Genomic DNA, 22,451 nt, shown 5'->3' on the forward strand with positions numbered 1-22,451 from the left:
GATTTGTATCAGTTGTAACAAAGAAATGCTTTCCTGTAAAGGTTATTATGCTGTTGCTTATCTTTTAGAGCAGAGAGGAAGGTCTGAGTTCAGGTCCGCTTTAAGGCACAGGTGTCTCACGCAAAGCCCACGGGCCAAATTTTCCCACTTCCCCATTTGATGTGGCCCGTGAGAGCTTCTAATGTGCATGGTTGGGAGCCGTAAAAGAAAAGGGGGAAATAGAGAGCAGCATACTGTGCTGTATTCATGCTCGCAGGAAACTAGAAGTTACAACATAGTAAGATGTCCCGACACTTGTACCAGGGGCTTTTAAAGTCCATACCTCATGTTGTGTACATATTTTATTTTTATTTTTTTTTGCTTTCTGCGCATGAGCAGAAGGCAAAAATCATACTTCATCTTACTTCATCTCACAGCAACTTCTTTTTGCGCATGATCCTAGGGATGATCATAGATATGCAAATTGTTCTGAGTTGATGCCAATTTTTATGCAAATGTGTGCAACTTGAAACCTGGGTTTAAATTGATTGGTCCATTTTCAAACTGCATACATTTACATAAAAATTTGCATAATTTTGGAACAATTTGCATCTCATTGATCATCCCTACATGATCCTACCTCTGCCCTTTCCCACTTTAAGTTCTAACTTTTTCTCCACATCGGGCAGCTTGTTATGCCTTCTGTTACATACCTCACAATGGTAATTAAATGCAAAATGTAAATTCTTGTACCCACGCCGCGATTCTTTTGACGACTGGAAATGTTTTGAACGATGAGCGATATTTGGCAACCTCGTAAGGTGGGTATGAGTGTGCAATTAGGTGACCAACGAGCAGCGACAATAAATGTCTTGGTGGATCAGATCTTTAAGATCCCAGATGACTCCTGACGCAATCGTTTTAACTCTCATACGCCTCCGTCGTGTGCCGTTGCGTGATGACGGATGTTCAAGCATGCAGGAAGATAGATGGGGGGACCTCGTTTGTCGGCAGGCATCGCTGTGAGGTTCCAGATCCATCGTTAGGTGAGTATTTAGTTTGACAGGGACACCTAATGATCAGGGCCGAATTTACCATAAGGCAATGTAGGCACACTCCTACAGGCACCTGATGATAGAAAGGCGGCTCATTCCCCAAGTGCCTCCCTCCTTCCTAATGCAGAGTCCCGAGCAGAGAATAAATGAGAGGTTACTCACCCACCTCTTAGCATTCCACAGGCAAGATCTCCCTACAGGGGACACCACTAACTACTTAGTAATGAGGGTACCTCTGGCTACCTAATGCTAAGGGATGCCTGTAGCTACCGGGCAAGGGAAGTAAGGGAGAAGTGAAGGCCAGCACACTTGTGCTGCTGTTCGGCAGGGTTTTGTAAGTTCATGGAGCTAAATATAGACTACATGGACTAGTAAATAAGTCTGCTAATGTCCTTGTACATTAAGAGTCTGGATTATTTAAAATTAATGTAATTCCAGGACTTTTCTGATTAGGGTGTGCAAATGGAAGGTGACTGAAGAAATAACATACAATATTTATCCTTAGTCAAATATGTCATCTCTGGGGTGCTCTAGTTCAGCATATTTTTTTAGTATCAGAGCATATTAACTACACGTTTGCTCTTTCCTGACAGTGCGTATTAGGAATGCACCAATACTCAGTGATTGTAATGCTACAGTATTAATATATACTGTATACTGTACACACCTATTTTTTTATAATTGGTGCTGTTTTTGTTTAGTGATTATATGATGTAAGTTTGATCATTCCCTATGCACAGCATTAGCAGACGGTTTGGTAGATGGTTAACAGCCAGCCATGTGAGTATTCATTTCTCATACAGAGTATGTGTTCTGGAAAGGGTTGGGTACAGTAGTAATAGAGAGTCCTGGAATGCTTATTGATCCCAACACTGCTTGTATAGGCTTTATAGAGAGGCTATACATTAGAGGCTATAGCTGGAAAACTAAAGTTTTCAAATGAAAGACCAGCTTAAAGTGTACCTTAAGTGACATGTGACACGATGAGATAGACATGTGTATGTACAGTGTACAGTGTCAAACACACAAATCACTAATTACATAGTTTGGTTGAAAAAAGACATCTCTCCATCAAGTCCAACCAGAAAAAAACCCCCAATAAAAATAAATAAATAAATATATAAATACAAAAACACCATTCTGAACCTGCAAATATCCCAGTTGAACTAAGCTGTGTTCCTTTTTTATCTGCCTGAAAGAGTTAACAATCGGGTATGCAAGTGACAATTTCTCTCCTGTTGGGACCAAGCAGGACTATAGCTAACCCTCACTGATAAGGAATTACAGCCATAAGACTCTTTCTTGGAATAGAGCAGCTTCTGAGTGGAGAGGGTAGATAACAAAGGTCAATAGTTCATATATTTTAGCTCTGGGACACAGAAAGACTGTCTCATTAAGCAGAGACAATAAAACATTAAATCTACTTTTTACGTTTTTAAATATATAATACAACTGGGGGATATCTAAAAATTGTTTTTAGGAGTAGGAGGATAGATCCTATTGTTTATCACATCTGTTTATTTTCACTTGGGGTTCACTTTTAGCTCAAAACTGAACAATGCAAATTCTCAAAACCCACATGTTAAGTAGTGCAGTTACCTTTGAAACTGAACATTTCAAATTCAGAAATGCCTTCTGTAGCTCAGCTTGCCTGTAGCTGTGCACCTATCCATACAGGCTTACAACCTTTATTGCCTGGTTAGCTTTCTCTTGGTAGACTGAGGCCTGCTCACACTATTCTTTAAAGGAGCTATAAGTTCAGCCTGGACTATAGTTCTGTATAATATTTCTGTAGCTCAGCTTGCCTGTAGCTGTGCACCTATCCATACAGGCTTACAACCTTTATTGCCTGGTTAGCTTTCTCTTGGTAGACTGAGGCCTGCTTACACTATTCTTTAAAGGAGCTATAAGTTCAGCCTGGAATATAGTTCTGTATAATATTCAGCCTGGAATATAGTTCTGTATCTGTTGTTATTTTCCTACTTGGGCATCACATGATGACACCTTATTAACCTGCATACAAGCCATATCCAAAGAAGAGAGGAAATCAGCTCCAGTGCAGTAGCAACTAGCAAGCACATTTGGTCCATTAATAGGTAATGTGCCCACTACTCTTTACTATACACTGTTCATATTCACTAATCATCCTCATTGCTGTTACACTTTGCCTTGTTGCATACAGCCCAGTCAGTGAGTGCTCCGTTAGAGCAGAGCGTAAAACTAAATTCTGCATGCTTCACACAAAATTCCATTTACAGCTCTAAATCAATTCAAATTCCTGTACTGCCGGGGAACACAGGGAGTGCACAGTTTAAACAATGTCTGCCTAGAGGTATAATTTGGGAACCTCAGGAAGCCAGAGACACTCACTGATTTTTATTCTCTTGATCTCAGTGGAAGCATATTGACCCAGACCAATATAATAACAGCAAGAAGTCCATGTACAAGGGATCATGACTCTAATAGCCAAGCTCAGCCACAGTTTTATGAATTAAACCTTAATAACAATTTTATTACAAAAATTATTGTTAATACTATACTTGCTTTATTCGGCTTCAGTCTTCATTTAAGATACTTGTAAGGAGGTTATTTCTGGCTCAATCAGGCAAAAAATTGATATTTCCTAAGATTGGCAGGAGGCCTTTTACAGTCAAGACAAATAACATTCATATTGTGCTTTCCTCCTGGTAGACTCAACGCCCCAGAGTAGAGTTGCAGGCACTAGGGCGCGCTATATAGGCAGTAGCAGTGTTACGGAGTCTAGCCCAAAGACGCCTTACAGAATAGGTGTAGGCTTACTGAACAGGAAGAGCAGAGATTCAAACTCAGGTCACCTGTATCAGAGGCAGAGCCCTTAACCAGTACATTATCAAGTAATAAGATTATTTTTACTTTTCTGCCCATGAATTTCCCAGATGCAGTGGCATGTTAGGTGAGTGCACGCGCATCTCTGGGTACGAGGCCGTGGTGCTGAAGGACAGCACCACAGGCTAAAACCTCTCTCCCCATTGCCCGGAATAGGGGAGCATCGGCCAGGCTTTCCGAACAATCGGCCATCGCGTGAAGGAAAACAGAAATAGGATTTACCGGTAATCCTTGCGCAATGGCAAGGTGATAAGTAGTTTGCATCTGCAAGCTACTTATCACCTTGAATGGAATATGACCATATGTGTGTTTGCAGATGTGCCTGTACATGGCAAAAGGACAACAATGAAAACCTGTCAGAAGTTCTAAACCTTACACAGTCTATACAAAAATGAAAGGAAAAACTTTTGGCCAACTTACACTCTCTTCTAGACATCTAATATGTTTCAGAGGCAAATTTTATGAATAGAAAATCATTCTATTTGCATTCATTGATTTGTGTTCAGCATTGTTGCACAAATAAAAAGCACTTACATTACCTTTCAATGGTCAATATAATTAGGCAAGAAAAGTCTAGTTATTTGCTGTGAGCAGGTATTGATCCAGACATGGCTCGCTTACATAATCCTTTACATTAAATTTGACTAAAAGATCAATCTGGATTTTAAAGTACAACTGTAATGATAAAAGACATTGTGCAAATGTGTTCAACATCTCAGTGATGCAGCCAATTGCTTACAGGTAGCAGACTGCAAAAATGCACTGTTTCAGTACATCCACCATCTACTGCTTTAGGACCCATTCACACTTAAAGACAATGTAAACCCACTGCTAAAGAAAGAAACCAGATACTCACCTAAGGAGATGGAAGGCTGTAGGTCCTAATGAGCCTTCACTCTCCTCTCCCGGTGCCCTCGGTGCTGCGCTGTCCCCGGGAGCAGTATTTGACTAAATTGGTCAAATACTGCTCCTTCTGCCGGCAAAGGTGACTTCGGAAAGTCATCGGGAGCCCGAGTACTCCCGAAGACAGGCCGCTCCACACTGCGCACGCGCGAGCACCCTCTATTGCGTCATCGCGCATGTGCAGTATGGAGCCGCCTGTCTTCGGGAAGACTCAGCTCCCGAAAACTTCCGAAGTCCCCCGTGGCGGGGGCTTTGAATGGTGGAGCCAGTGCTGCACCGAGGGCACCGGCAGAGGAGAGGGAAGGCTCTATAGGACCTACAGCCTTCCCTCTCCTTAGGTGAGTATCTGGTTTCTTTTTTTAGCAGCGGGGTCACATTGGCTGTAAGCGATTAGCGGGCTAATCACTAAAGCGCTAGTGCTTTTTAAAGCGCTAGTGCTTTGTTACCCTATGGCAGTGTTCTCACTGCTGCGATTGGTGCCGATCATCGCGGTACAATCACTCACGCACTTCCACTATTTTCAGATGTGAACAGGCCTAACAGTAGGTGTAGCTCTCCCTATTCATGTCTTGCTGAAAGCTTGAATTGCTTTGATTACCAGATATCTACCTATTCAGTGTTTTCGTAGTACATCCTACCATGTCCTCTGATTTTCCTTCCTTAGTTAGTGTTAGCCCTTAAAGGAAAACTGAAGTGAGAGGGATATTGAGGCTGCCATATGTATTTCATTTTAAACAATTCCTGTTGCCTGGCAGCCCTACTGATCTCTCTGCAGTAGTGTCTGAATCACACCAGAAACAAACATGCAACTAATCTTGTCAGATTGACAATAATGTCAGAAACACCTGATCTTTATGCTTGTTCAGGGTCTATGGCTAAAATTATTAGAGGTGGCAGCTTGGGGGGGGGGGGGGGGGGGGGAGGGGTTCCTATGGGTATGCAGAGCGGCAGGGGAGGGTTGTTCTTCTTTATGGCTTGTAGCATTATGCTGCTTTTTACCTTTTAAGAAATAAAAGAACTATCATTTACAGAAGACGGTGCCATTTCGGATTGCGTAGTGATTGGCTGGCTGCACGGCACTTGTACACTGTAGGGGTAGTGAAGAGGTTACTGGGAACAATAAAATGCATCCCACAGGACTAGCCCCCCCCCCCCCCTCCCTAAGCTGCAGCCAATTGTTATGCCCGCACCTACAAGGTGTGTCCCAAAATGTTTTACATTTTAGTATTATCAATGAAAATTATTCTCAGAAGACAATACTTTGAGGAAACTGAAGGTAGTTATAACTGGTAAAATGGAACTAAAACTGACAAAATGTATTTAGTTTTCCATAAATAAGTAACTATAATTATCTCATGCATCATTTAGGATATACATTATATCAATTTGCAAAATGTCAACATTTTCCCTGGGTGCTTTAGTTCTCTCCTTATGGGTAGTTCTCAAGTCACTAATGTTTTTTTATGAATTGAATTTCTAGTGAAATTGCAGCAAGCACAGCAGAAGTGTGACTGTTGATAGCAAGGAATGTCTTCACATCTGAGTGTTCCTTTTATTACTTGCAATCATGTATCTTAATAGGAAATGCAATAAAGCTGGGCATACACTTTATAGATATGGTAAACAGTCGATGTCTATGTGTCATACATCATTTACCACCTTGATACATTTTCCATACAGATATTAAAGAGGCACTGTAGTAAAATATAGTAGAATGTGGCAAATTATTCTGGACTAGGCCTAAGGCCCGTTTAAAAACGGGCGATAGACTGTGGCCGCCCACCCTTTCACCCGCACTTCTCTTTTCAATTTTCTGTGCGCATTCATCGCACGCTGCTCATGCGCATGCCGCATGCACACCCACCCGCGATCGCCGCATGCACACGTCGCGCGTGCGCGTGCACCTGCCTGTGCACGCTCACAGGCCCGCCCCCTTTGGGACCCGTCCTCCTCTGCCGCGCGTCATTCCTCCCCCCAACTCTCGGCAGTGTCTCTGCGTCCCTCCCCGCACATGCGCAGTGCAAAAAAGCACTGACACACGGACATGGGACGCAGGGAGACTTGCTCTTTATTAAGTAGGATACCCATTTTTATGGTAATTTTTTTGCTTCAGCATCTGAAACACAGCCTATTTCTATATATAGCTGTATATTGGCTTGTAGCCCCGCCTTCTTAGTGATGTCAGCCTAGGCTGATTAGCTACGCACCTTTCTTCTCCCAGTGCACTCTGGGAAACCAGGCATTTTTTTTTATTCAGCTCAGAACCCACAACATACAACCATTCCTCAATGATGCAGGCTGCCAGATATTTTGCCACCTGTGATACATTTCAGAATGTAAATCAGCATGAGGAAAGTTTGTACAATGGGAAAACACTGACTAAATAATTTATAAATGAATAAAAAAAAAAAAAAAAGCTATTTTATTCATTACATTATTTTTACAATTTCTCTTTGAATCAGATCTAAGTAGAGATGCAACTGAGTATTCTTCTGTCCTGTAGTACTGTATACAGATCTGGCTGTGATGCTGCTCCTACCTGTAGCATGCTACCACCACTAAACTAAACCTTCTGAAATAACCTTAATTAATAATGCACCACTAGTCTATCAGCATTTTGTTATGACTTTAAACTTTTACTAATGGACATTTGGGTAAGGATAAGTGCCACGTCAGAGCCAAAATTTAATCTCAAGGCCATCTGATCACACAACTATATAGTACATGTGTTCATCAAGATCAGCCTTTACAAATACACAATGAAATCAAACAGCCAAGGACCATTTTCTGTAGTAATTACATAGTCTGCCATCCTCATTATAGGATTGATCCAGGGATGAACATTTGGGTCCATCACATTACGCTATTGGCATCTGTGAATGATCATGTTAAACATCCAGTTGGGCAGCTGCATCTTTTGGCACATGGCGCATGCAGAGTTTTTCTTCAGAAACCTCTGAAACATATTCATCCTATAATTTACATCGCCAAACTTGGTGACAAGGGGATTATCTATATTAAATGAAACATACATTTTATTCTATTGATAAAGAAAATATTAACTATCTCAAATTAAACTTTGATGTTTGAAACACCACCTGCTGGTTGGCTGTTCCCCCTTTCATCTCATCACAACTGAGTAAATATTTCAGTTAAAGGGAAGAAATGTTCTATCACTGATCAGCTTCCATTACTCGAGAGTTTGCGAGAGTTGCAAAGCTGTAGACAAATCAAGCAATTGGTACTCAGCAGCTGAAATGAAAGCCAGTGAAAAGGTGGCGATACACAACACAATTCCATTTTATGTATTTGGACTAGAGCAGTGATCTGTAAACTTGGCTCTCCAGTTGTTAAGGAACTACAAGTCCCACAATGCATTTGCCTTTATGAATCATGGTTGTGGCTGTCAGACTCCTGCAATGCATTGTGGGACTTGTAGTTCCTTAACAGCTGGAGAGCCAAGTTTGTAGACCACTGAACTAGAGAACTCTAAAACATTTTTCCACTTCGAATCGAATACCATTAATCACAACAGATAAGCCGACTTTTTGACACCCAAATTATAGTTTTAAACTGTGTGAGTGTGTGTGTGTGTGGGGGGGGGGGTATTGGCTAATCCGCTGGAACACTGTATGCAGAGCTGGCATTGGAGCGTGCTATTAGGGCATGTCTACCTGTCCTCACACCAGTTTCCATCCACAAATCTTCCTCCCAGCCATTTCTGAACCTGCCTTATTGAGCTTGGAGCGTTAGTGGCCAGTTCTGAAGCTGCCAAGGAGACACAATGACCGAAGCTGGAGCGAGGAGAGGTAGATATGCTTCCATCGGCATGCTCCCACACTCTGCATGGGGGATAGGGTGCCACATTGAATGCTCAGCAAATGGTTGGGTCACAATTTTTGGCTTGTTATTTAGGCCAAAAGTGCAGGCTGGGCTTATGTGCAGTGCAGCCTATGCACGGGATGTATGGCAAATTAAAAAATAAAAGCAGTATACCATACGCTTATGATATTTACAAAAACAGAATGAAACATTCAGTGTTTATATTTTTCTATCTTGTTTTTCCAGTACATGCAATCAGATATTTATTATATAGTTTCGAAAAAATTTATTATTTTTCTAATTTTTTTCAAACTAAATATCAATTTATTTGGTTAAATCCTGCATGCCTACCTCAAGTCCTCAAAGAGTAACTGTCGGGCATAAAATAAAAAATCAAATAATCAAAGTACCGGTAATAAGGATGCAAACCAGACAATCCAATAGTTAAAAATCACTGTTATTTTTTGTCTCCATAAAACATCATTCCTAAGTTTCCCTGGCTCTTATTTGGTACATCTGCCGCACAAAGGAAGTTGCAGGGCATGCTGGGTTTTCTTTTTTCTTCTTTACTTTCCCATCAGACCTAACTAATGCAGCCTGATTGGCTGAAGCCTATTTCCCTCCTGTTTTCTTCTCCCACACCTCTGTTCCTCTCTGATCGGCCAATATTTCTCAATGCACTTTCTATTGCAGAGCTGGGTGGGAGTGTCTGAAGACTGGGAGGAGGGAGGGCAAAGATACACAGACAGAGTAAGGGAGGAAATTATGTCAGGATTGGCTTCAACACAGACAAAATGGAAAATCCTAAGAATTATTTAGAAGTATTTGTAAGAGCATTAGCTAGTCCAGTGGTGAGCAGTAAATGTATGTGATCTGATCACCAGTTTCAGTCACCCTGCCAGCTGAGATACCGAGATTGGGGAGTTGCTTGTCACCCACTTGGCTCTCTGATTTTGTCACTCTCCAAAACAAACTCCTATGCCATTGCAGGTCAACCCACAGGCACCATACATGAGGAAGCAAGCAGATGTCTCTTGAAACGCATTGTTTTGTGCCCAATACAATATCCTGTTTATCACATTTCGATTTTGATTGTTTTAAACTGCCCTGGTTGCCTTGTCTCCTGTGCTTTAAAGGCAGGTTATCTTTAGACAGGAACACTAAGGGCCAGTTCATATAGACAGTTCCTGATGGTTTTCCCCATCATTTAACACTAGGGATTTGCTCTAGTTAACTGAAATGAATGAGAGCATTTGTCTTCCAGCATTTACCATCATTTGTCATGTAGCGACCGATCACATTTTCCCACATGCTACATGCAGCTTCTGGAGTTGGCTACATTCAACAAAACGACACATTCGTCATTGTAGTCCCAATCATCTAAATGCAACAGCTAATATAAACAACTTCAAATGCTTTTCGTGGCAGTAGAAAAAAAGCATTTGAAGTTGTTTGAATAAATCTAAATAAGTTGCTTTCTGAATCTGAACTGGCTCTAAAGAACCTAAACAACAAAAACATGCGATCTATGCTGCAAAAATAATGGAGGTAGATCCACTTTAAGGAGATCTAGAAGTCAAAATATCTTATCTTAGCTCTTTATTAGTACTTTCAATAACCTTGCAAGACCCTTTACCTGGTATTTAAATAATCAAAATGTGAATACAGTGAAAGATTCAATAGAAAGTGAAGCGTAAGAACAGACAATAAAAAAGTTAAAACGTAACAATGTGTTACTGCAGAAAAGTTGTGTTGAGGATGAAAAAGTCAAAACGCTGCTTAATATGCTCCTAATGGTCTGCTCTTTCCTTGCTGTCATTTGGCTGAAAATAATGAACTTTTCAATATTCAAAGTCTCAATAGGTAAGTTGTCAAGTGAAGAAAAACCTGAGGCAAAATGATGAGATTTGATTCTACATGTGAAATTCAAAAAATGCAAACCACGGCTACAAAAATGTAAAAGTAGATGAAAAGTCCTGCATTTTCATACTTTGACTCCTGCAGGGCTACATCTACAGTACACCAGCCAATTAAAGACCCCAGAATACTCAGCATGGTACCGCCTACACATTATCTACAAAACATTGAGCTTTGCACTTCTGCTACAGCTAAAAGCAACATTAAATGAAATATAATAACAGATCATAGTTAATGTGATAGATGAAATCTGTATAAGCTGTGCAATTATGATTTGGTCAAGACCATAACAGCTTTGTGATTTCAGTAGGTCTTTGACTGAATGATGAAACAGAATGTTTATTTTTGTTACAGTTCGTACTTGCATAAAACTACGACAAGTTGAAAATGGCAAGATAAACTGTTCATCAAGTGACAGATCTTATGGAACTGTGTGTTCTGTGACTTGTAAGGATGGATATAAGCTGGAGGGCAGCTCAAAGATTGTTTGTCAAGGAAACGCTCAATGGGATGCAAGAGAACCTCGTTGCACTGGTATTTTCTTATACTGTCAACACTCTGTCTATGAAGTTACGGCTATCTTATCCTTCAGGGTATATGGTGCATATTTGTATGACTCTGTTAAAGCTAGACATTTAACAACCTGTCATTCAGTAAATTATATGTTTAAATAGACACTGTGAATATATATCAACATCTACATATTTAAAGGGTTACTGCTCTTATACTTAAAGAGAAACTCCAACCTAGAATTTAACTTTATCCCAATCAGTAGCTGATACCCCCTTTTACATGAGAAATATAATGCTTTTCACAAACAGACCATCAGGGGGCGCTGTATGACTGATTTTGTGCTGAAACCCCTCCCACAAGAAGCTCTGAGTACCGCGGTACTTTTGGCAGTTTGTTACAATGTAACAAGGTTCACAGACAGGAATTAGCTGTTTACAGCTGTCTCTAACAGCCAAAACAGCTAGGAGCAGCTACATAACCTGCCCACAGTAAAAATGTCACCATGTAATAAATGTCAGAATGTAAATCGGGGAGAGGAAAGATTTTACAATGAGCAAACACTGACTAAATCATTTATACATAATTATTGTAAAAATGAAGCACTTTTTTTACTACATTATTTTCACTGGAGTTCCTCTTTAAAGCAAGCCTAAAGCAAAATTATATGATATAATGAATTGTATGTGTAATACGGATAATTAACCACCTTAGCGGTATGGACGAGCTCAGCTCGTCCATTACCGCCAGAGGGTGCTGCTCAGGCCCTGCTGGGCCGATTTTGATGAAATAAAGAGCAGCACACGCAGCCGGCACTTTGCCAGCCGCGTGTGCTGCCTGAGCGGCGGCGATCCGCCGTGAGCAGCGGCGAAAGAGGGTCCCCCCAGCCGCCTGAGCCCTGCGCAGCCGGAACAAATAGTTCCGGCCAGCGCTAAGGGCTGGATCGGAGGCGGCTGACATCAGGACGTCGGCTGACGTCCATGACGTCACTCCACTCGTTGCCATGGCGACGAAGTAAGCAAAACACGGAAGGCCACTCATTGCGGCCTTCCGTGTTACTTTTGGCCGCCGGAGGCGATCAGAAGAACGCCTCCAGAGCGCCCTCTAGTGGGCTTTCATGCAGCCAACTTTCAGTTGGCTGCATGAAATAGTTTTTTTTTTCGTTTAAAAAAAACCCTCCCGCAGCCGCCCTGGCGATCTTAATAGAAAGCCAGGGTGGTTAATAGAACATCAGCAGCAAAGAAAATAGTCTTTTATTTTCAGTTAAATAGCTTTAAAAAAAATTTGCATCATACTTTCACAGTTGCAATTTTAAAATTGCACTTTTTTTAAATTTCTTTTTTTTTAAATCATGTAGCGAGCCCAGGGCTCGCTACATGATAGCCGCTGAGCGGCGGCATCCCCCCACCCACTCCGATCGCCTTCGGCGATCAGAGTATGCAGGAAATTCCGTTGAGAACGGGATTTCCTGCAGGGCTTCCCCGGTCGCCATGGCGACGGGTCGGGATAACGTCACCGACGTCATGGACGTCGGGACGTCACAGGGAACCCCGATCCGCCCCTCAGCGCTGCCTGGCACTGATTGGCCAGGCTGCGCAGGGGTCTGGGGCGGGGGGGGGCGCTCGGCGCGGCGGGGAGCGGCGAATCGGTGGCGAGCGGCGGCGATCGCGTACTACACGCAGCTAGCAAAGTGCTAGCTGCATGTAGGGAAAAAAATTGTGCAAATCGGCCCAGCGGGGCCTGAGAAATCCTCCTACGCAGGTTACCCCGAGCTGAGCTCAGGATAACCGGCAAGGAGGTTAAGGTATAAAACAAAGCAGACATAATGACCCTTGGAACTTCCCTGCAGTAAAAGCTTTTCTCAAGTTGCCTCTCACTACTTCTTGGCTGTTTAAGTGCTTCAGGATACAAGACTGTATTCGACTCATGTTCGTAGAAGCTCTTTTGCATAGATAACTGTCATTGACACTGTCGACCATTCTCTCCTCCTCCGCTCCCTGCAGTCATTGGGCCTAGCCCTAGCCTGGATCTCCTCCTATCTCTCCAACCGCGCCTTAAAGGGGAACTGAAAAGAGAGGTATATGGAGGCTGTCATGTTTATTTCCTTTTAATCAATACCAGTTGCCTGGCAGCCCTGCTGGTCTATTTCTCTGCAGTAGTATCTGATTAAAACCAGAAACAAGCATGCAGCTAGTCTTGTCAGATCAGACTTATAAGTCTGAACCACTGAAACACCTGATCTGCTGCATGCTTGTTCAGGGGCTATGGCTGATAGTATTAGAGGCAGAGGATCAGCAGGGCTGCCAGGCAACTGGTATTGTCTAAAAGGAAATAAACATGACAGCCTCCATATACCTCTCTCTTCAGTTCCCCTTTAACAACATCCTTCAATGGCTCCTCATCCACTTCCACGCCCCTCTCAGTTGGTGTTCCCCAAGGTTCCGTCTTAGAACCTTTACTGTTCTCACTCTACACTGCCTCAGTTGGGAAAATCATCTCATCCATGGGCTTCAACTACCACCTGTATGCCGATGACACCCAGATATACCTCCACACCCTAGATCTCTCCTCCACCACCATGGACAAAGTCTCTACCTGCCTCACATCCATTTCCACCTGGATGGCCGTCAGGTTCCTGAAGCTTAATTTGGACAAGACTGAGCTTCTGGCACAGTTGCACCCTTTCCAGATATGCATATTACTATCGAAAACACTACCATCCTCCCTACCTCCCAAGCCCGCTGTCTAGGTGTTACCCTAGACTCTGCACTTTCCTTTGCACACCACATGCAAAGTATTGCCCGATCCTGCAACTTTCACCTCCGCAACATCTCCATATAGAATACTGATGGACTTGATGGACGAATATCTTTTTTCAACCAAACTAACTATGTAACTATATATGTAACTATGTAACCATGTAATGTTCTATTTCTTAGCTGTACTATACATAGAATTCATTATCTCATATGTTTATTTTCGCTTGATGTTTGCTTTAAATGTACCTAAAATGACTTAAAATGAAGCCATGATGAATACAATACATTTCTATTATGCATTCTATCTCGCCACTAAAATAGCGGCTAGTCGTTTGTACTGTTTATATGACAAAAATAAGTAATCAGCAGCAATACTTCAATTAGAAAGTGGACACGTGGAAAGGGAGATATATTTAATTTGCTGACAAAACTGAAAAATACCAATCTTAAGTAAGATGATAACAAATATGCCAAATATTATTGCCTCTTGTTTCTATGTCTGCTATTTTTTCCCCATGCAATGATATTATTAAACCTGGCAAGGTTATGCACATACACAGCAATACATTGAGCACAGGGCATACTTCAAAGCACAGAAATAACAAAATAAAACAATGCATGTCAGGTGACATAGCAGAGTTAATTAACTGACATACAATGTGTGTTTGCTTATAGAACATAACTAATGTGGAATACAAATGTGTATTTTTAGCCAAAGGTACAAAACAAATCAACAAACAACCTCCATATTACTGTCAAGTAAATTGGCATATAACATCGTGCAGAGGCAAGAAATACAACTGGTTGCCTTAGGTGTTGTTTGATGCAGACTAGAGGGATTGGAATATAGTATAAGGTACCGTATATACTTGCGTATAAGCCAAATTTTTCAGCATAAAAAAATGTGCTGAAAAGTAGTCCCCCCCACCACCACCAACCCACCTTGACTTATACGTGAGTCAGCAGCATTCAGCAACTTGCCATTAGCTGGCAAACACCTGTGAGAGTCTGTGTCATGCTCTCACCAATCTCCGCAGGCAGCCTCAGGATCTCCGGTATTGCAAGCATCTGGATGCGGCTAACATCAGTAGACCAATCCCGGAACCCCCTTTCTCACACAGGCTAACCTAATTACAAGGGAGGTGCACAGTGTGTCAGAGCCACTGAAATCATTGGGATTTCCGTTGACTTGCACTCGCTGTTTCTCAAACTGCCACTAGATGGCATCTTAGATATGAGACAACAAATACTGTACTAGGCTGTCTGTTTATGGCAATATTACCACACTATTGTGCATCAGGTCCAAAGGCCCTCATTCAACTCACTTTCTTTCATAAGTTTTCTCCTAGGAGATTTTTCATCTTCTGTTTAACATAAGTTTTCAGCACTCTGCAATTGTAAAGTATATGACAAAAATCTTTAAAAATTATTCTGAGTATTTTCTTGCTTGCTGGTGGCTTAACAGGCATTTTATTGACAAAGTGTAAAAATATAACCTAGGAGAAAACTTTAATTGAAAAAGGGCTATATGATCTTAACTAAATGGAAAACACTGTAAATTATTATTCCATGATGTAATTTTGCACCTGCAAATATAAATGTTTCTGCACAGTTTAGCGAATGGCCGCCTGGCTATAATTCAAATAGTGCTAGCTAAACTATTATTATTGATATGTCAAGTAATGCTATCTGAATGAATCTACTTTGACTTGTACAGAGATTCAGTGTCCTGCTTTTAAGAAGCCTGCACATATCTCGGCATTCCCAACAACCTGCGGGAGAGAAGCAGCTTTGTATGGCTCTGTCTGCTATCTGAGATGTCAGAAGGGCTTTACACTATCTGGAGCCAGGGAAGAGATGAAATGTCTCTCTAATGGGAAATGGAGTGAAGATGTCCAAACAGCCACATGCAAAGGTAACAGATGGTCCTGCAGAAGAATAATTATGATATTCATACTCTTCCGTTATGTAGTCAGTTGATGTAACTCATCGCTCTAGCACTTTAAGCACCACATGGCAAAACCTTACATCTGAGACTTCAATAAATATATATTTTTTTATAGTCTTATGCATTATGGGCTCATGATTTTTCCAACAAAATATTTATTTATTTAAAGTAAAATTCAGATCAAAAAGTATTATTCTGTAAATTTTGAATAGAATAGGGGCAGGAATAATTTTAAATCACCCCTTCCTCTCCCTGTTAGGGATGAGCAAGAACCCCTTTGGCAGTCTTGCAAAAATTTCCTTGAACTTTAAATGGTACTACAGAGTACAAAAACGTTAACATAATTGGCCTCAACTTACTAAGCATTTTAGACTAGTCTGTAGATGGTTTTTAGTCTACTGATGGTTTGGGGTAATGTTTGAGACCTGTTTTTAGACCTGGTCTAACATTCAGTAATTACACAATTCACAAAGGCAAACAAGGAGTAACCACGCCCATTTTTTCTGGCAGAGATTAGACCAGGTGATTTCTTGTTGGTAAAGTAATTCTTTGAGGTATTTTAGATGTGAGGATCAACCTTTTGAATTAATTATACAGGAATTTAATTGTATGCAGAGGAGAGATCATCAAAGGAGAATGATGTCAGTCATAGCTACCTGTTTGTGAATTGCATCTTTTCATCATTTCCCCTGCTTTACCGACCTAATTACCAAATGGTTTAGACCAGGTCTAAAAACAGGTGTAAAAAATTTGGTAATAGTGAATTCCCCTTTGATGCAACTGACCAAACCATCAGTAGACTAAAAACCATCAGTAGACTAGTCTAAACTGCTTTGTGAATTGAGGCCTTAGTGTTAGAAGGTTTGTGGTAGTTGTCAGGAAGGGGTTAATGTTGGAGAGAAGTAGGGGAGGTGTTACATTAAGCCTTGTACACCTGTTAAAATGTGCTTGACTGAGGCGATGATTTACTGTGCCGATGTGCTTCCTCCCTCCCCACCCCCACAGCATCAGAACACACATCTGTACAGCACTAGGACTGAGTCATTGATCCACGATTCCTGCAGGCCACAGTAGAGTTAATGAAGTTAATGTTAAGGGAGAGATTGGGGTTAGGTGTGAGGAAGGAGTTTACATTCTGAGGGTGGTTAGACTGAAATGCCATGAAGAAATTAACACTAGAGTGGTGATTATGACTAGAAGTGAGGAAGTACTGTAAGTAACTGTAAATTTAAGGCTAGGCATTAAGAAAGGTTAGTAGCCATAAGGAGTCCAGTAGTTAGCTATTAGACAGCAGAAATGTGCAAAAACATAGATGAAGACAAAACCAGAATAGCAGAGTATCAATACTGGTTTTACTGATACTCTATTTAATGGAAGATGCCAAACTCACTGTGGCAAATCTATATGTACCAGAGGTTAAACTAGGGCTAGGTGAAAGTACTGGGTTAGTATTTGATTAATGATAGACTGAGAATTAGGTTTGAGTTAGTTTATTAGTGGTAAGTTATTGAATGGGTGTAGATTGTGGATTGACATGGGAAGATGTTGAATGTTAGGGCTACCAAGGTAAGGAAAAGGTTAAAGCAAAACACTATTCAAGTTTTCCCAAATTTTCCATTTCACTCCCTGGACTCCTAACCTTAACCCCACGCCTAACCTTAACCATTCCTCTTCAATGCCTCACCTTAACCATCCCCACATGTCTAACCTTAACCATCCCCTCTCAATGCCTAACCTTAACCACACCCTTACACTTAACCTTAACCACCACCCCCTCTTACCCTTGATGTCTAACCTGAAAACCCCACTCCTGACACCTAACTTTAATTTTTCAACTTGACAGCTCATAGGCACTCAACAGGCACTCAGATCCTTAGTGAAAATTCATACATATGTATCTAGTGCTTTGTCACTCCATTTTAGGTGGTGCTCAATTATTTCCACTCATCCAAACAATTTGTGTTCTTCTTCCGCCATGCAGAGCTTATGCTCCTTCTTTTTCCTCCACCCTGGCACCTCACTGGCAATTGCTCCTCTACCCTTCCATGTGACTAGAGGATTTCATCCAATCCCTTTCTCTGTAGCTGGTGGTACTTCCTTTCTCCCACATTCATGTGGATAGAGAATTTAACTTGATACACACACGCATACACAAACACTTGTACACACATACTTTCCATTTAAGCTGTCAGTTAGCTAATTATTAGTTTCTGACTTTAATCAGTCTTGTGCAGAGTTTTAGTACAGCTCCCTCTAATTGCGGTTCCATTTTTCACATCACCTCTAGTGAGCCCCACTGGTACTTTCCCCCATCTATCCTACTACTTCACTATGTCAAGCCTGGTTTTCATCACTCCTGCCCATCTCAGCATCATATTACTAGGCCACTATCAGCACTCCCTGTTCATCCATCTTACCCCTCCATCTCTTACCACCTCTACTGTGTTCATCTCATCTTACCAACTCACATTTCTTGGTTCCTCACCTCTCCACCTTAGTCACCACTACCTCACAATCATCAGTTACAACCATACCCATAACCCTTAGCCAGATTCCTTCCCATCCACCTACTCCACAATCTAGACTGTCTGTCTTTCCTATTGATTCCCACTGTCTGACATGCCTAATGTGTATACATTCACTAGTTGTAATTTATCTCCTGCTTTAATGTATTGCACATCAATAAAGAGCACAGAATAGTTCACACACAGTAAATCTCAGTTTCTAGAAACCTTATAATCTAATGTTCCAGTTCTTGTCACACAAACTGTTCTGTTTGTCTGGATCCCATTACTCTACCGAAGGAAACCTGAGCATCCACCAGAAAATACACAGAGTGAGCATGCAAAAGCCTTGCCTTCTACCTGGTGGGATTCAAGCCAAGGGCCCTTGAGCTTTAAAGCAAAATGTTTGCCTATAGTCACAGTACTGTCTGACAGTATTCTTTAGAAGATCATATGCTTTGGGCAAACTGTCTGTTATACAAGACATTACAAGTATATTAAAAACATATTGTATTTTCATTTGTGCTTATAACTAAAATTGCTATACATTTTCATTTTCAGTATTACCCTTTTGTAATGTCTTAAACTACGTATGCTGTTTAGATTTTTCTGGCCGAAACAAAAATGTCTGCAAGAAACACAAAATGTGTACACATGTCTCTCAGCATTGCTGGCCTCTCATGTAGCAATTTGTCAAATGAGGATCCCATTCCTCTTATTTATTTGGTTCCTTGGAGAACTTTAAAGGAAGTGTTGTGTGGGACACAGGGGGTATAATAAAACTTAGTTAAAATCAATAGAAAGAGAAAAGGGACGTGGCTTACCCTAAGGATGACATGGAATTAATTAAAAATTATTTACCCATTTTTATTTGCACTCTGGAAATGCGTTTCATGGGAATATAAAAACCCACAATTTTCTGTGTCTGCCACGTGAACAACTGAACATGGAGGCATTCAATGCTTTTCCACTGTTTATTTTGTTTACCCCACTGCAAGTACCTGCTAACCTGAGTGGAGATGGAATTCTCCACATGCCTTATTGGTGGATTGTCTTTCTAAGCAACCTAACTTTGTCAGAACCGTTTACCTACACTTGCTCCATTTTCAGTACATACTACACCATTCAGGCTCCCATTGTTTCTATGTTCATTTTTCAAAGTACATCCTATCTCTCAAATCGTACTGCAGTATGGTGATGCTCGCCCATCCCACTCTTCCCTCTTGCAGTGATGCCGTTTACACTGCTTGCTTGGAAGCTGTGAACAGTGAATCTGTACATCATTTTAAAATGGCAACCTAAAAATCCTTTGTGGTGACAAATATTAAAAATAACGAGACCTACGTGATTTTTTTGGGGACCCCAGACGAAATTCAGACATGTCATAGATAGCATGCATCCCCCCCAGCACACACATACACGAACATATACTCCCATCTCTTCCTCCTCCCGCTCTCTCTTTCTCTCTTATTCTCCACCTACCCACTTTCTCTCTATCCATTCTCTCCTTCCATTCACTTCAGATTTTTTTATATATCTCTGTGTTGCAGACACCGAACCTCCAGAAATCAAATGTCCAAATGATCTTATTGCGGAAAACATTAAACATCAGAATGCTGCCCAAATCAACTGGGAAATTCCACAAGCAAGAGATAACTCTGGGGAAGAGGTGAGTCACACTGGACTACAAACCTGGCACACTGTCTCCATTGTTGTTATTCTACTTATAAAAAAGTCTAACAAATCCAAACAAAATGGTCAATGTGTAGTGCACAACATATTATCTATTGCAGGTGTGCCCATACTTTTTCAGCTCGCGAGCTACTTTAAAATTTGCCGAGGCCAGAAGATCTACCAACGTCTTAAATGCTAAGCACGCCCCCCCCACCGCGTAGGTTAGCCAGGTATATGTGCCTGCAGCGTAGGTTAGCCAGGTATATGTGCCTGCAGCGTAGGTTAGCCAGGTATATGTGCCTGCAGCGTAGGTTAGCCAGGTATGTGTCAGTATAGGTTAGCCAGGTATATGTGTCTGCAGCGTAGGTTAGCCAGGTATATGTGCCTGCAGTGTAGGTTAGCCAGGTATGTGTCAGTATAGATTAGCCAGGTATATGTGCCTGCAGCGTAGGTTAGCCAGGTATATGTGCCTGCAATGTAGGTTAGCCAGGTATGTGTCAGTATAGGTTAGCCAGGTATATGTGCCTGCAGCGTAGGTTAGCCAGGTATATGTGCCTGCAGCGTAGGTTAGCCAGGTATATGTGCAGTATAGGTTAGCTAGGTATATGTGCCTGCAGCAAAGGTTAGCCAGGTATATGTGCAGTATAGTTTAGCCAGGTATATGACGCCTGCAGCGTAGGTTAGCCAGGTATATGTGTAGTATAGGTTAGCCAGGTATATGTGCCTGCAGCGTAGGTTAGCCAGGTATATGTGTAGTATAGGTTAGCCAGGTATATGTGTCTGCAGCGTAGGTTAGCCAGGTATATGTTCCTGCAGTGTAGGTTAGCCAGGTATGTGTCAGTATAGGTTAGCCAGGAATATGTGCCTGCCACGTAGGTTAGCCAGGTATATGTGCTTGCAGCGTAGGTTAGCCAGGTATATGTGCCTGCAGCATAGGTTAGCCAGGTATTTGTGCCTGCAGTATAGGTTAGCCAGGTATGTGTCAGTATAGGTAGGAGGTAGTGGCTACCTCAATCCGGTGACTGAGGGTCCTGAACTCCTGGAATGCTCTGGCAGGCAGGCCGCTGGCCAATAAGGATGCAGGGGAGGAGAGGCGGTGAGGAGAGAGGGAGGAGAGAGGCGGTGCGGCCGCTACATCATGGCTGGGGGCGGCGCTGGGCACGTTACAAGCACGCACGCCGCCGCCCCCAGCCATGACGTAGTGGCCGCGCCGCCTCTCTCCTCCCTCTCTCCTCGCCGCCTCTCCTCCCCTGCATCCTTATTGGCCAGCGGCCGGCAGCTAAACATGATGTGCTGCCGGCCGCAACATTTAACAAGACGCGGCCTCTACCGAGAAGGCAGTCGTGATCTACCGGTAGATTGCGATCAACCTATTGGGCAGCCCTCATCTATTGCAAATGACAATACATGTCATATAATATGCATTAAGAAAACAAACCTGAATTAGGATTTTAAGTTTAGGACTGGAGTAGCACATTGCAGTAGACTGTGCAGGAGATCATTAGAGGAACTTACCACTGATTGCAGCCTACAGAAGTGGAGCAGTTGAAAAGGACGGAGGCGGCCACCTGTTTAAAAGTGCACCCTCTGTGGCCACCAGCTATGAGAGCTGCAAGCACCAGCTCTTTGTAGCTGCAGTTCACAAAGCAGGCATCCCCTCTGTCCGCTATAATAGCAACCGCCCTTCTAAACAGGTGCGGGAGGGGGGGGGGTGTTTAATTTTAATTACCCACCAGGGATAGTTAAAGTGAACCGAGCACTATTTTTAGCACCCAGGGCATCTCAATGGCACTTGAAAAATGCATTCCAACAATGTGGCTCATTATTAAAATAAACTTCCATTTTACCTTTAATTTTACATTTAAAGTTTAGCACTTAAGTTGGAATAGCCTACTACAGCAATCCTGCGGTCTTGCCCATTCACAGAGATTTCAGGAATCTAATTGATTTATTGCACTCATTAGCAAGAAGTAAACAATATCTTTTCATCAACAGAGGGGGTGGGTAATCAGGACAATTTCTTCAAAGAGCTTATCTAGAGAATATGTGTTAAGATAGCATCTATGATTTCTGTAAATAAGTAAGTGGAGAAGGGGAGGGGTGAACATGGCAGCTCTTATAACAATTATAAGCCAGGAGAAATTCCAGGGAAAAAAGGGTGCTTAGTTCCCTTTAAGGGTTAGGCACTACAAGGGGGGGGGGGGGGGGTACGTTTTAGGCACCACCGGGGGAGGTTAAGTGTTAGGTGCCACCAGGGTAGGGCTCTGTGTGAAAATAGGGAGAAGTTAGGTCATAATAAAATATTACAGATATTTTACCATTTGAATGAAGTAGTAGAATATTGGTAAATGTACTGATATTATACTACCGTTATCCTGTGCCATTTTAAACGGTCGCCTTTTTCAAATGTATGCCCAACCCGGGTAGGTGGTTTCACAGGCTGTTTCATTATCCTTCAATCAAAATGTAATAGTTTTAAGATGTTGATGGGCATAAGAGGAGGGGAAGTCATCTG

At 41.9% G+C, this 22,451-nt stretch overlaps 1 protein-coding gene across 2 annotated transcripts in view; it reads left to right on the forward strand.

Moving 5' to 3' along the window:
• The window catches only part of SVEP1 (sushi, von Willebrand factor type A, EGF and pentraxin domain containing 1), a 456,592-nt gene that overhangs the window by 148,959 nt on the left and 285,182 nt on the right, over window positions 1–22,451 (forward strand). For both annotated transcript variants that reach the window (XM_068234340.1, XM_068234341.1), the window contains 3 exons: window positions 10,896–11,075; window positions 15,528–15,725; window positions 19,813–19,931. In XM_068234340.1, the coding sequence (XP_068090441.1) occupies window positions 10,896–11,075; window positions 15,528–15,725; window positions 19,813–19,931 (497 nt within the window). The remainder of the gene's footprint in view (window positions 1–10,895; window positions 11,076–15,527; window positions 15,726–19,812; window positions 19,932–22,451) is intronic.

This window comes from Hyperolius riggenbachi, chromosome 1 (assembly GCF_040937935.1).
Source record: "Hyperolius riggenbachi isolate aHypRig1 chromosome 1, aHypRig1.pri, whole genome shotgun sequence".
NCBI lineage: Eukaryota > Metazoa > Chordata > Amphibia > Anura > Hyperoliidae > Hyperolius > Hyperolius riggenbachi.